This window comes from Mauremys mutica, chromosome 1 (genome assembly GCF_020497125.1).
Source record: "Mauremys mutica isolate MM-2020 ecotype Southern chromosome 1, ASM2049712v1, whole genome shotgun sequence".
Classification (NCBI taxonomy): Eukaryota; Metazoa; Chordata; order Testudines; family Geoemydidae; genus Mauremys; species Mauremys mutica.
In genome coordinates, this window is record NC_059072.1 from 284,052,937 (window position 1) to 284,065,478 (window position 12,542).

The 12,542-nt window shown below is 42.0% G+C and overlaps 1 protein-coding gene across 5 annotated transcripts in view; it reads left to right on the forward strand.

The window, feature by feature from the left end:
- MYCBP2 (MYC binding protein 2) overlaps positions 1 to 12,542 on the forward strand; it is a 415,400-nt gene that overhangs the window by 246,519 nt on the left and 156,339 nt on the right. For all 5 annotated transcript variants that reach the window (XM_045011267.1, XM_045011270.1, XM_045011275.1 and 2 more), the window contains one exon: positions 4,605 to 4,692. In XM_045011267.1, coding sequence (XP_044867202.1) covers positions 4,605 to 4,692 — 88 coding nt within the window. The remainder of the gene's footprint in view (positions 1 to 4,604; positions 4,693 to 12,542) is intronic.

The following is a 12,542-nucleotide window of genomic DNA, read 5'->3' on the forward strand; positions in this document are numbered from 1 at the left end:
TCTCTTGTGCACTTATTAAAATTTTCCTGTTACATCTATAATAGAAGTTCGAGAACTGCACACCATCAGTTATGTTACCACTACCCCATGCCCGCATAGCCTTCAGCAGTCATTTAGCACTCTGTTTCTACAGCTGCAGTGCTATAACAATGGGTGGGTGGGAATTAGACATCATCCAATCTGGCTATGTGATAGTTTACTTCCCTACCTCCTCCCAAACCCCCATTCCCATTCTTCTTCAGGGACCATTCTCATGAAGGGATTCTTAGGCAGGAAGTAGAGTCCCTCCTCCAATGAGGAGCAATAGAGTGGAAACCTCTCCAACACCAGGGAAAAGGCTTTTACTTGATGTACTTCCTAGTACCCAAAAAGAAGAGTGGTTAGAGACCCATTCTCCAACTCTGCAATCTCAACCACGTTATTTGCAAGCTGAAATTTCATATAATCACACTTGCTTCCATAATCCCACCCCTATAAAAAGACATTTCCATTTACAGCTCTCTCTATGACGGACACATACATTGACGTGGACATTCATCCCCCCTCACAAGCAGTTTCTCAATTTGATGGTGGGCCCGGACCACTTCCAGTACAGGATGCTTCCATTTGGCTTGGCCACTGATCCCAAGCTCTTTACCTAAGTCATCCTGGTAATAGCAACTCATTTCAGATAGAAAAGTCTGACGGTCATCCCTTATTTCACCAACTGGCTTCTTGTTGCCAGGACATTTCAAGAGGCCTGCATATCGACCTCATTAATACTTCAGCTCCTTTTCTCTCTTGAAGCTAGTATAAACTTTGAAAAGTATATCCTCACTCTGATACAGACCACAGACTTCATGAAGTGACTTTAGACTCAGTCACAGCAAGAGCTTATCTACCAAGGGACAGGTTTCATGCCAGAACAACCTGATAGACCAGGTTATTTGCAACCCTCAAGTACCAGTCAGAACTTGTTTTCTTTCTGGGACATGTGGCTTCATGCACTTGTTACCCCATTCGCCAGACTCTTCTTAGATTGCCTAGAGCCGTGCCTCCAAACAGTGCATTCGCTGACCAAACACAGCATGAATACCACAGTGATGCTTCCTTCCAAAGTAACGTAATCGCTAATGTAACATAATCTGTAATGTAAAGTCATCCCATCAACTACGTGTGGGTGTTCCCTTGCTATCCCCCTTACCGGACAATATAGTAATTACACATGCCTCCCTTTTGAGCTGGGGGGGTCCACACAGACATACAGCACAATGCACTTGGACACCCCGAGAAACCAGAATGCACATCAGTCTCTTGGAATTTAATGCAGTCTGATAGGCTTGCAATGCCTTTCTTCAGTTTATCCAGTTCCATCATGTCTTCATAACGTTAAACAGCATAACCAACTTTTACATCAACAAGCAAGGAGGGGTAGGATCCATTCTCTTGTGTATAGAAGTAGTTGCCCTATGGAATTTGTGTATTAGGAATTGAATCACCCTGTCCTCATCTTACCTTCTGTGAACTCAGAATGTGTTGGCAGACACCCCCATTAGGCATTTTGCTATTGATAGTGGGAGCTGCATGATTCGGTAGTGAACAGTATCTTCGCTCAGTGGGGAACCCCACCTGGAATCTGTTTGCCTCCCAAATGAACAGGAAATGCAACATCTACTGTTCTAGGGGAGCTCTAGGTCTACACTCTCAGGGCGATGCTATCTTCTGACCTGGTCAGGAAACCTGAACTATGCCTTTCCTCTCTAGAATTCCTACCTCAAGTCTTATGGAAACTTCAACAGGACAGGGCACAGCAGGAGTCATCCTCCTCACCCCCAATTGGCTCAAATAAATTTGGTTCCCAAATCTCCATTTAGTGTCATCTCATCATTCAATCAGTATCCTTTCCTTTCTTGATCTCTTGACCCAGGAGAAATGCAGTATCAATCACACCATCCCTGGAGCACTTCATCTCATTGCTTGGTTTTTGGATGGGTGTCAGATTTACAACATTCCTGCTCTGAAGCCGTACAAGCCATCCTTAATAACAGCAGAAAGGAGTTCACTAGGTAACATTATTCAGCTGAGTGGAAGAGTTTTTTCCATCTGTATGCAGCTGGAACACAAATCCCATGTCAGCAAATATTCCCTTTATTTTGGACTATCTGCATTCTGTCAAAATGACTGGGTTCTCCCTCAGTTCTATACAAGACCGCCTAGCAGCAATCAGTGTGTGCCATCCACTGTCAGATAATTACTCAATTTTGATTCGCCGGTTGCAGCTCCCAGTTGCGTGGGGTGGCCCTCCAAAGCTCTGAGCTGCGGGGAGGGGCACCCCTTGGAGTTCCCAGCCACCATGTGTGATGGGGGGACCCCACAGCTCTGAGCTGCCGCTTGCAACGGGAGGGACCCTGGCACTTTCAGCCCCTACGGGCAGCAGGAGGACTCTGTATCTCCAAGCCGCCACAAGTACCTGGGGGACCCCAGAGCCTCAGCAGTAGTGGGTGCTGGATCCCTCCCTCCCCATTTTGTCAGTTATTCTTAGTAAAAATCAGGGGCAGGTCAAGGGCTTCCATGAATTTTTGTTTATTGTCCATAACCTGCCCATGACTTTTACTAAAAATAACCATGACAAAATCTTAACCTTAGTTATTAGCCACCTTCTTTGCTGTCCTCAATGTAAATTAGAGCATCTTTCATACTGCTCTAACTCACCCAGCTATCCATAGCTCCACACTTTCCCCCCAGGAATCCCCTGTGCCAAGGATTCTGGAGTGTTGCACAGATCTGCGGCGCTGATTGTCTACCACCTGGGGACTTAGTTAAGCTGACCAGGGCACAAAGGTTGATCTGGCTGTATTTTTCAAAGGGGTCAATGTATTCATCTCCTCTTGTTTTTTTTCTCTTTTCTCCCATAGGGCAAGACTCTGATATCCTTGATCACATTGAATAGAAACTTACTCAACAAGCAATCCCATTGAAGTTCATGGGAATACTCAGAGTATGATGCTATTCAATGCAAATAAGGGTATCAACAAGTAGTCCCTAATTTAAAAAAAAATGTACAAAGCAGAAGGGTATCCTTGCCATTTAGACATAAACACAAATTATTTTAGTGTCAAGACCAGTACATGGGCAGAAAGAGAATATGATTCTGTGAAGGTGATGTAGCAAGCAGCAGTTGGGTGGTCAGTCCACTTGTATGCTCCACATTTCAGAATCTGTAATTGGAGTCCACTTGGGCTCAGTTGCATAAGGACTTGAGTCCAAGACACACCCTCTAGTTACAGATTAGTTAGCCTGCATCTATGGAAGGTGGGGCATAATCAAGATTCTAGATTGGAGGGCACTTTGGGCCAAGAGATTTTGGTCTTTCTTTGTATATTGTCTATCTCTGAAGGAAATCACTACCCTGGAAGCTCCTCTAGTTAACTGTTCCCACTAATTTGTTTCCTTTTCCTGTATGTGGAATGAATAACTTCCTGAGTGCAAGTTTAGAACCCATGCACCCAATTTTCAGAAGTGCTGAGCCAACCCACAGCGCTCTCTAACTTAAATTGGCATTGTACTCAGCACTTATAAAAACAGACCCTTTGAACACAATGGAAGAGACTGCACTCTTAGGTTTAAAACATGAGCTCAGACAGTTTTTTGTGTTCCACAGACAGAGAAATGGAGAAACTGGAATGGAGCACAATAGTCCCCTTTCCTCTGACTGGGGAGGAACAACATTCCCCTTCCCACCTTAGAAGAGGAGCAGCAGGGAGGAAAGAGAGCCTAGCATCTGGGGAAACTAGTGTGGGGAAGAAATTTGGGACTCCCTCAGGAGCAGGGAAGAAGGAGGTTGAGACCATACTTCCTTTCTCAGCCCAGAAGAAGGGGTCTTTCCACATACAAGGACCAGCAAGGGGGAAGAGGGGTTCTCATTTCCAGAGCAGCAACATCAATGGGGAGAAGAGCCCCAGAGCTTTTTACCCTCCCTGAGGGCCAATATACAGGGAAGAGGCTGTAAGGGGCTTCTCCTGAGGACCAGCAGCTGGGTGGAAGGAGAATCTGGAGTCCCCCTCACCCAGTAGGGTAAGAAAGGGAGAAGCCCTTTGAGTAATGGTACCTCTAAGTTGCATACGTGAGTGGATTCATGCATGCTGCATACATGAGCACATCTTAGAGGGAACATAGCTTTACGGTATTAATGCATGTATCTACAGTTGGTTTATCTAGTAGTATGTTTCCAAGTTCCCACTCTTGTAAGTGAATGCTACAGGCTAAAGAAAACAGTTATTTTCTGGTAAGAGTGATTCTGCTGAGTGTAAAAGCCTAGCAACCGCCTACATTTAATAATCCTGTTAATCAGAGAAATTGTTTTCAACCTTTTTTCTACTGTGATCCCATGTTACAACAAAAAAAAAGGGTCAGGACTCTCCTCCCTTATAGCGGTAAAGCAAGGAATGTGGTTGTAACTCCGTGAAACCTGTTTAGGACCCTAAGGATGAGCACCCCTGAACTAGAGCACAATATTTTTGTGTCTCACAATCTTCAGTAGTATGTGGGCATTCTATTAATACAACTATTCAGCTTTTCTTTTCTGAAACTACCTTTGACTTTAAATTCTTCTCTTATTTTTGAAGGGTATTATACAGCTTGAGAAAGAGTTGGCCAATCTAGGAGGAGCCTGTGCAGCTGCTTTGATGAAAAAAGATCTGGCACTTCCCATTGGTAAGTCTCTCTTAAAGAACATAATTTTTTCCATGATAATTGATTTATATATTTTGTGAATTACTAATATTCTGTGAGTTTTAAGATTGCTTCCAGTTGGAGATAAAATTTGTTTTCACTTCAAGACTAAAAATTAATCAACACAGATAAATAGTGCTGTTTTGCTGCCCACTCTACTCCCTTATGTATGGGGAGTAAGGAAATCCAGTATTTAAATCTGACCAACGCACCCGATTTACAGGTAGAGTACCAGGGTATGAGCTATGTTCTCCAGTTTCTTAATGGTACTTCACAAATGTTCAGGTATCTTACTATTTGTTTTTCTTATCACTATTCTTTCTCAGCACACTCCACATCAATCATTAAGGAACAGCAACTGTGGTGCTGACTTGTAAAATATGCAATTATTTGTTTAAAATTAAGTGGCCATGAATATCTGTAGATCTTGGAGCCTAAAATAATTCGTCTCCAAATTTTAAAATTATCAAAAGTATTACATTACTTCATAAGCAGACATAGTACACACATGTTTTCAATAATATAAACACAATTTTAAAAGTACCACAAGTGACAAAAATGAGATTCAGCAAAAATGACTGGAGCAGAATATTGTGACTGAAGTAGAACTAGGAAGAGAGAAATCCTAATTCTGAACTCTCACTAGTTTTATTCTGGGGCAACTCCATTGTCTTTAATGGAGTTATTCTTGTTTACAGAAGGCTCACAGTTTCTTATAAGGTGGCTGTATGACTGTTTAAATTCACTGATAGGTTCAGATTAGTGATTAGCTTGTTAGGTTAAATGTAAGCAAAGCCACTAAGTGTTCACATATTGCAAATGAGAGTGCTTAATAGAGTATATTAATGAGAAAGGGAACATATGTTTTTGAGCTTGTAACTGCACACTGATCAAATAGAATTTTTAAAAAATCAGATATTTTCTTGTGCGCTGAGCATGCAGATCTCTTACTTTCAGTCACAATAGGCACTTCTCGTAAATATTCATTTAGCTCTCAAGAGTATGTTAGGCAATTCTGTAACATTGATTAGAATCCCTCTTTCTTCGACCCTTGGATTAAAGATAGTTAAAACTTACTTCCATTGATGACCCTGCTTACCAACTGCTCCCTTTATTCTTCCATGCAAGAGAAAAAAACAGAAATGAGAATGCTCCCAACTTTAATTTCCTGGCTTTTCTAACAGTGAATTATCTCCAAAGACGGTTTTTGACTAAAATGCAATTCCCTCCTTGCTAAAGGGGATACTTCTTAGACTTTGTATAGTCTTTTTTTAAAATTGGTGTTACAACCACAGTTCTGTGACCTTCCCTGTTCGCTACTAGCAGCTTGTTCAAGACCGAGGAGCAGCCTTTAATTTTATTAATTTTGAGGGGCAGTAATGAGCAACCTTTAGTTCTCCTCCTTCTCCTGGATTGGGTATTGAGCAGCGAAGTAGTCTCAGCTAGCACTCTTGTGCATGCTAGCTATGATTCTCTGCCCCCATTCATGCATAGCGGAGCTGTTGCACAAACACCAAACTAAATTCAAGCAGTGCTCTGTCTGTAAAGCAGCTGTACAGGCTCTTAGGAGAGTAAATTGTGTTTGGGTGTCAATGCTTGCAAAGGCTAAAGTCTTTAAAAAATAAAATAAAATAAAGGTGGGGGGAGGGGAACAAAAGAAAAGATATAAATGACCTCAGAGGTATTCATCCTCTTACTCAGACATCTCCTTCTCTCCTTCGGAAAGGGAGCAGTCATTCAGACTCTGAGCAGGATGTGAAGAAAATGCAACAAAGTTGTTTTTGTTTTTTTCCCTCCTGCTATGTTTGAAATCATGTGCAAAAAGGTTGCATTCATAATCCATATCCAACTTAAGAAGATGCTAGAGAATAAGCCTTTTAAATCCCCACCTTTGACAGCAGTGCTGCTTCATCCATCCTTGTAGGATGTGATCAGAGAGGAATAGGTAACGCCTATAAGGATAGGTGCATAAGCAGGCATTCATTTAGATGTTACAAGCTGCAAGAGCCAAAAAGTGCCATTACAGATATACCAAAGATCAGTGCTGCAATAGCATCTCTAGCAAAAGATATGATAAACCTGCTTGAAGAGGATGTCTTTCACAAAGATTCAACTGACAGAAAGGTGAAAGCTCAGCAGCTGGATGTCACATCTAGCTTCACCCCTAGAAGGTTGATGCTCATTCCAGATAGATTATCTGCTCGTCTAAATTCACAGCCTCTCTCCTCTGCAGGGAACGAACCTCGACAAAATAATGGCAGAAAGCATTGCCAAACTGAAATGGATCCTCTCCACCATGCTCTGAGGACAGATGATAACACTGCTTTCGTCCATCCTTCTCACAAAAGTACCAGAGGAAAGACAACAGTTATATGAGGAGAAAACCCTGGAAATGAGGTCTGAGTGGAAAATCTAAAGATGGATTTTCTAAATGTCCACTGTGACAACAAACAAATGTGCCTCTACTGAGACCTGAACCTAGGAAGCAGAATTTCCCATTTCTCAGAAGAATGGTCTTGATCAGTGGTCTTGATCAACGACAGACAAGGGGGTGAAAGAGGTAGAGAGTCCCTCAAACTAAGGGCCCCACTACATCCCATCCTCAATCCCCTACCTTGAAGTGACTCCATCAAATATGAGCTGGTGTTAAATGAAATTTCACATCTCCTGGATATAACAGCAATAAAAAGAGTTCCCACAGAAGAAAGATTCTTAAGACCATACTCCATTTTCTTTCTTGTCCAGAAGCGTGCATGGATGGGAGGGGAGGGGGAAAGTTGGACCCATTCTGGGTCAACAAATGAATGAAGAAAATAAGATTCCCGATGGAGACTGTAGCTTCAATGGGAGCATTCCTGTCTCAAGGGGGCTTCCTTGCTTATGTGGAGCTAGCAGATGCATATCTCCTCCATATTCCCATATGACCATTCCACCACAGATTGCCAAGACATACTTATGGCATGGCCCACCACCAGTATCAGACATTTCCTTTCGTCCTTTTATCGGGCCCAAGGCTCTTTACCAAGATGCTGGTGGTAATAATAGACTCAGATCTCAGTGCACTCACCTTTATCCATTCCTAGATGACTTCTTGGTCAGAGCTTTGACCAAAACAGCAGCAAGGAGAGCCACAATCCAAACACTGGATTTGCTTCAAGCACATGGATTTATGATGTGAGGTCCTTGATTCCCTCCACAAAAGTAGTTCACCTGGGAGTGGAAATACACTTCCGTGGCAAAGATCTAGCTATTACGGGACAGATTCCACAGGATCCAGAATCTGATATCCATGTTAGTAAAGTCTGCAATTCTGACCATAGTTCAGTGTCTACAGCTACTCGTCCTTCTGGTTTCATGAATAGTAATCACCTCAAGGGCAGGGTCCCATATCAGGTGCCTCCAGTCCTTTCTCTTGGAAGTATGGAACCATTAGAGGATCAGGTATTGGTTCTGAACCGCGTGCTGAACTCTCTCAGATCGTCCCTGGGTGGTCTTCCCATATGCCTTCCAGATCCATAGGAACTCACAACTGATGCCAACCTGATGGGATGGGGACACATTTGTAGCACAGGACATGTCGTGCAAGGCACCTGGAACTCTGGGGAAAGGAACCAGAGCATCAGCCTGTTGAAACTCTTCATGGAGGTTCCAGAACTACCTACAGGGCAAGCGTGTTCTGGTCCAGCTGGACTATGTGACCACTGTGGCTTACATCAACCACCAAGGGAGATCAATGAGCATTAATCTATATAAGAAGTGAATGGAGATAATGAAATGGGCAGAGAAGACGCTCCCTTCCATAAGAACAGTACACATAAAAGAAGAGCTGAAACAAAAGACAGACTGATTTAGCACACACACAGTCGTCGACCTGAGAATGCTGCCTAAATTGTGAAGTCTTCATTCTGATTTTGCAGAATTTTGATTTGGCATCAACCTGTTTGCCAGTTGCAAGAACAAAAAGTAGCTGAAGTACTTCATGGGGGAAGCAGACTTCAAATCTGTGGGTATGGAGGCTCTTTTGCACAGATTCCCATAAGGCCTGCTGTATGCATTCTTGCCCTTCCTACTTCTAGGAAATGTGATCCAGAAGACAAGGGGAGAAAAAAGCAAAAGTGATAGTGGTAGCTCTGCACTGGCCAAGGAGACCATGGTTCCCAGGTTTGATAGAACTGCAATTGGAATCACCACTGCAACAACCAGTGAGACTGAGCATGCTTTATCAAGGCCCACTCCTCTATCAAGAGCCTAACTGTCTACATCTGGTAGCCTGGCTATTGAGAGAGATATATTAGTCATGCACGGACTGTGTTCCAAAGTGATTGGAACACTACTTTCCTCCAAGCGAACTTCAGTACTAAAGGCCTACTTCATTATTTGGACTATATCTTGCTTGTGGTATCAAGAACACAATACAAATCCCAAGGATCCTTATATCCCAGTGTCACAGTTCAGAGTAATCGCACCTGCATTTTCCCTCATGGGTTTAGCAAGGACACTCTCACACTTCAGGCTCTTGTCTTTCTTGGGTGGAGACCTGCATCTCTCTTCTTCCTGTCAGAGTTATTTTCAGGCTGACCAGTTCCTTGCTTTCACTGTGTTATTCCCAGAAAAAGGCAGTCTGCCTAAGCAGTCCTGTTTACTTTCTTTTCAGAAACTAATAACAATGTAATTACCAACAGTTATAAGTGACAGTTTTTTTTCTAAGAAAGCATATTTTATTCTTAAGGTGAAAGCACTACAGAGACAACATTAAAAACAATAAAAGAACCTACATGCATGCTAATAAGCTTACTAGAGATTACCCCCTACAACATGTGCTCTTGCAGGAGCCGCCACTTCAAAACCATGCCCCACGGGTTTTTCTTTGGTTTCAAGTGCCTCATTTTCTTTGCTCAGAATCTGAATTCAGTCTTATGGGGCCTCAGTAGGCCAAAGTCTTTCCAACCTTTCCCCAATGATTGCGGCCTTCTGTGGACTGGAGGTCCTGTCTATTTGCTGAATCAGAACAAAAGCTCTGACTCAATTTAAACTCAGGTGTTTATCCCAACTTCCTTTCTCTGACTTCTTTTCTCTAGAGAATCCAGTTTGAACCTATGAAGAGACTGTGACTAGGTAATCAGCAAAATAATGTGTCCCTTCCCCAGAATGAAGGTTCAAAGGGCTTATAAATGGAGGAATTATATTAGCATACCCCTCCTCCTAGAAGGGTTACATTCAATTTCACAATAACACAAACAATTGCATTTTTAACAGAATGGACCTCAAAGATACTAAACTTGGATAAACCTTACTGAATTATTATATTTTTGTCACACCTGGTTACCCTGAACTTTCTTCAGTAAAGCATTGACAAGAGACTTACGTTCATTGCTCGCTGCTTCCCATGCGTATCAGAATTGTGGGAGACGCTCAGCCTCAGAATGCTAAATTTCTTACCTGACAATTTCCTGTCTGCTAGGAGCATCTCCCACAATTCTGCCTTCCCTGGTTGGCTTCCTAGTGAAGGGGACATAATTTAATTTTGTTAGTAATGCTTGAAGGACATAGTCTATTTGTTATGGGTTGGCACTGAAATTATTGTTACTAGTCGTACTCTTCCAGTTTTTACACAGCTTTGGCATGAATCATCTGGCAACAGGCCGGAGAGGGGGGCATGACTAGTATGGGCTGTGCTACAGCTTTGAACTGCCCCCTGAAACTATAGATAGGAAGGGAATTGCCCATACATATCAGAATTGTGGGAGAAGCTGCTATCAAAAAGGAAATTATTAGGTAAGAAATGTACCATTCTTCTAGAAAACCTTTTCCCTGAAGCAAGCAGGTAGATAACTGCCTATGCAAATGATGGCAGCTTCAGCAAAAGCAACTGGATGTGAACTTCAAAACCAGAAAGCATAATTAACTGTCTTGACTTACAGTGAGTCCCAAATTTAAATAAGTACTTCCATAATAATGTAATTAAAACTTCTAGATGTTCACCCATCATCTGTCCTGATGCTCTCACCTAGCCTCAGTGGATACTGCTGACTAGGTTAGAAAGACAACAAATAGGTATGACTGCTTGCAGTCTAGCTCTGCAGTTCTACTTGATTCTGTTGAGAGGACAAGACTTACTAATCTATAAAAAGAGCAAAACAGTAGCCTAAGAAAAAGGCTCACTCAAAAAAGGAGCAAGCACCTCAACCCTGTTCCCCAAATAATTTTGAAACCATTTTAAAGGTGATCAAGGCACTTGGCCTTGAAACTGAGAGAGATGACATGTAGCTACCTGCAGGCTATAATTTACTCAGAGTTTAAAGAAGAAAATGGGAAACCTACTAAATACTATGGTAGCAAATAAGGGGGGAGTAAATATTTTAAAATCCCTCATTAGATGCAGCAATGGAAGTCCACAAAAAGTATAACATAATCATGCAGGAGAGAATTCTTGTTTAGGAAAACCAGACAAGAAGGTAGACATGATCTTGAGACAGAACTACAGGTTGTCATTGGCATCTCTTCATGTCACCTCAACATGAGCATGATTTGTCAGGGTGGTTGTTACTTGGTTTATGGAGTTCAGGGAAGTTACTTCCCACAAATACAGATTTCTGTCTCTCAACTAGCTGTAGCATTCATCGCAGACATGTCTGTGGACTTGTGCAAATATTCCTCTAGTTCCATAGCTAACAAAGTGATGTGAAGGTACCTATATCTGCAAATTTGGATATCTGATACTCTTCATAAACTTTTAGTTTCAGCCAAGTTCACAGAAGATTATTGTTACAGTTCCTTCCCGACAATTTATCAGTAGGTCTGAGCCCCCGCTACATAAAAAAATCCTCTATCCAGGAAACTGACATGTGGCTGAGGGCTTGTCTTCACTACTAGGGAGATTGATGCTGCTGCAATCGAATACCTGATAAATCAACGGCAGAGCACTCCCTGGTCAACCCCAGTACTCCATCTCCCTGAGAAGATTAAGTTAAGTCAACTGGAGAGCGTCTCCCGTTGACACAGCACAGTGAAGATACCAGGGTAAGTTGACCCAAGCTATGTCAAATCCAGCTACGTTATTCATGTAGCTGGAGTAGTGTAACTTAGGTCAACTTACTCCAGTAGTGAAGACAAGCCCTGAGCAAGTTGTCACTGGGGAAAAAACTTGTTGCCAAAATTGTTTTGTTTTCCACTGTTAGGGCCTTGATATCTGAACTATCTTTATCTAATTTCTTATGTGGCTCCCATTGCTCTATTCTGAGTGCCTCCTACAAGTAAAAATGACAACAATAATTTTATTCCATTTATCCCTGATGACAGGAAATAGTTGTGGGGTTGTTTTTTTCCTAACTTGCCATATATAAATAGGAAAGTGAGAGAACTGAGAGAAGGATGGGTCAGGTCTTCCTCTTCCCTGCAAATGTTAAGCAATTAGAGAGTTTCCCTTTTTAGGGGAATAGGCCAGAGAGCAAAGTCTCTGTTGTTTTTTCTTTTTGTTGTTGTTTTTTAAAATTGAGCCACTTGTTTAGATGTTTAAGAATGGATTTAGGATGCTTATTTTAAGCAACCATTTGTGAAAATTGTTGCTGTTGGTATTTTTTTTTTAAAGCCCCCATCTCTAAGTTTTCCTTGATTCAGTCACATGTGTGGTGAGCACAGGAATACCAACACATTTCCTTAGCAATATCTGCATTTTTAAAACATGCAACAATAATGTTTAATCCACTGAGATAAGTATCTACACCAGAAGAAAAATCTGGAATTGCAGGATCTCAGTAGTGCTCTCTTTAAACCATTGCACCTCCCCATCCTTCTGCTTTTTTAACTATTAAGATAACAACCCTAGTGTCCAA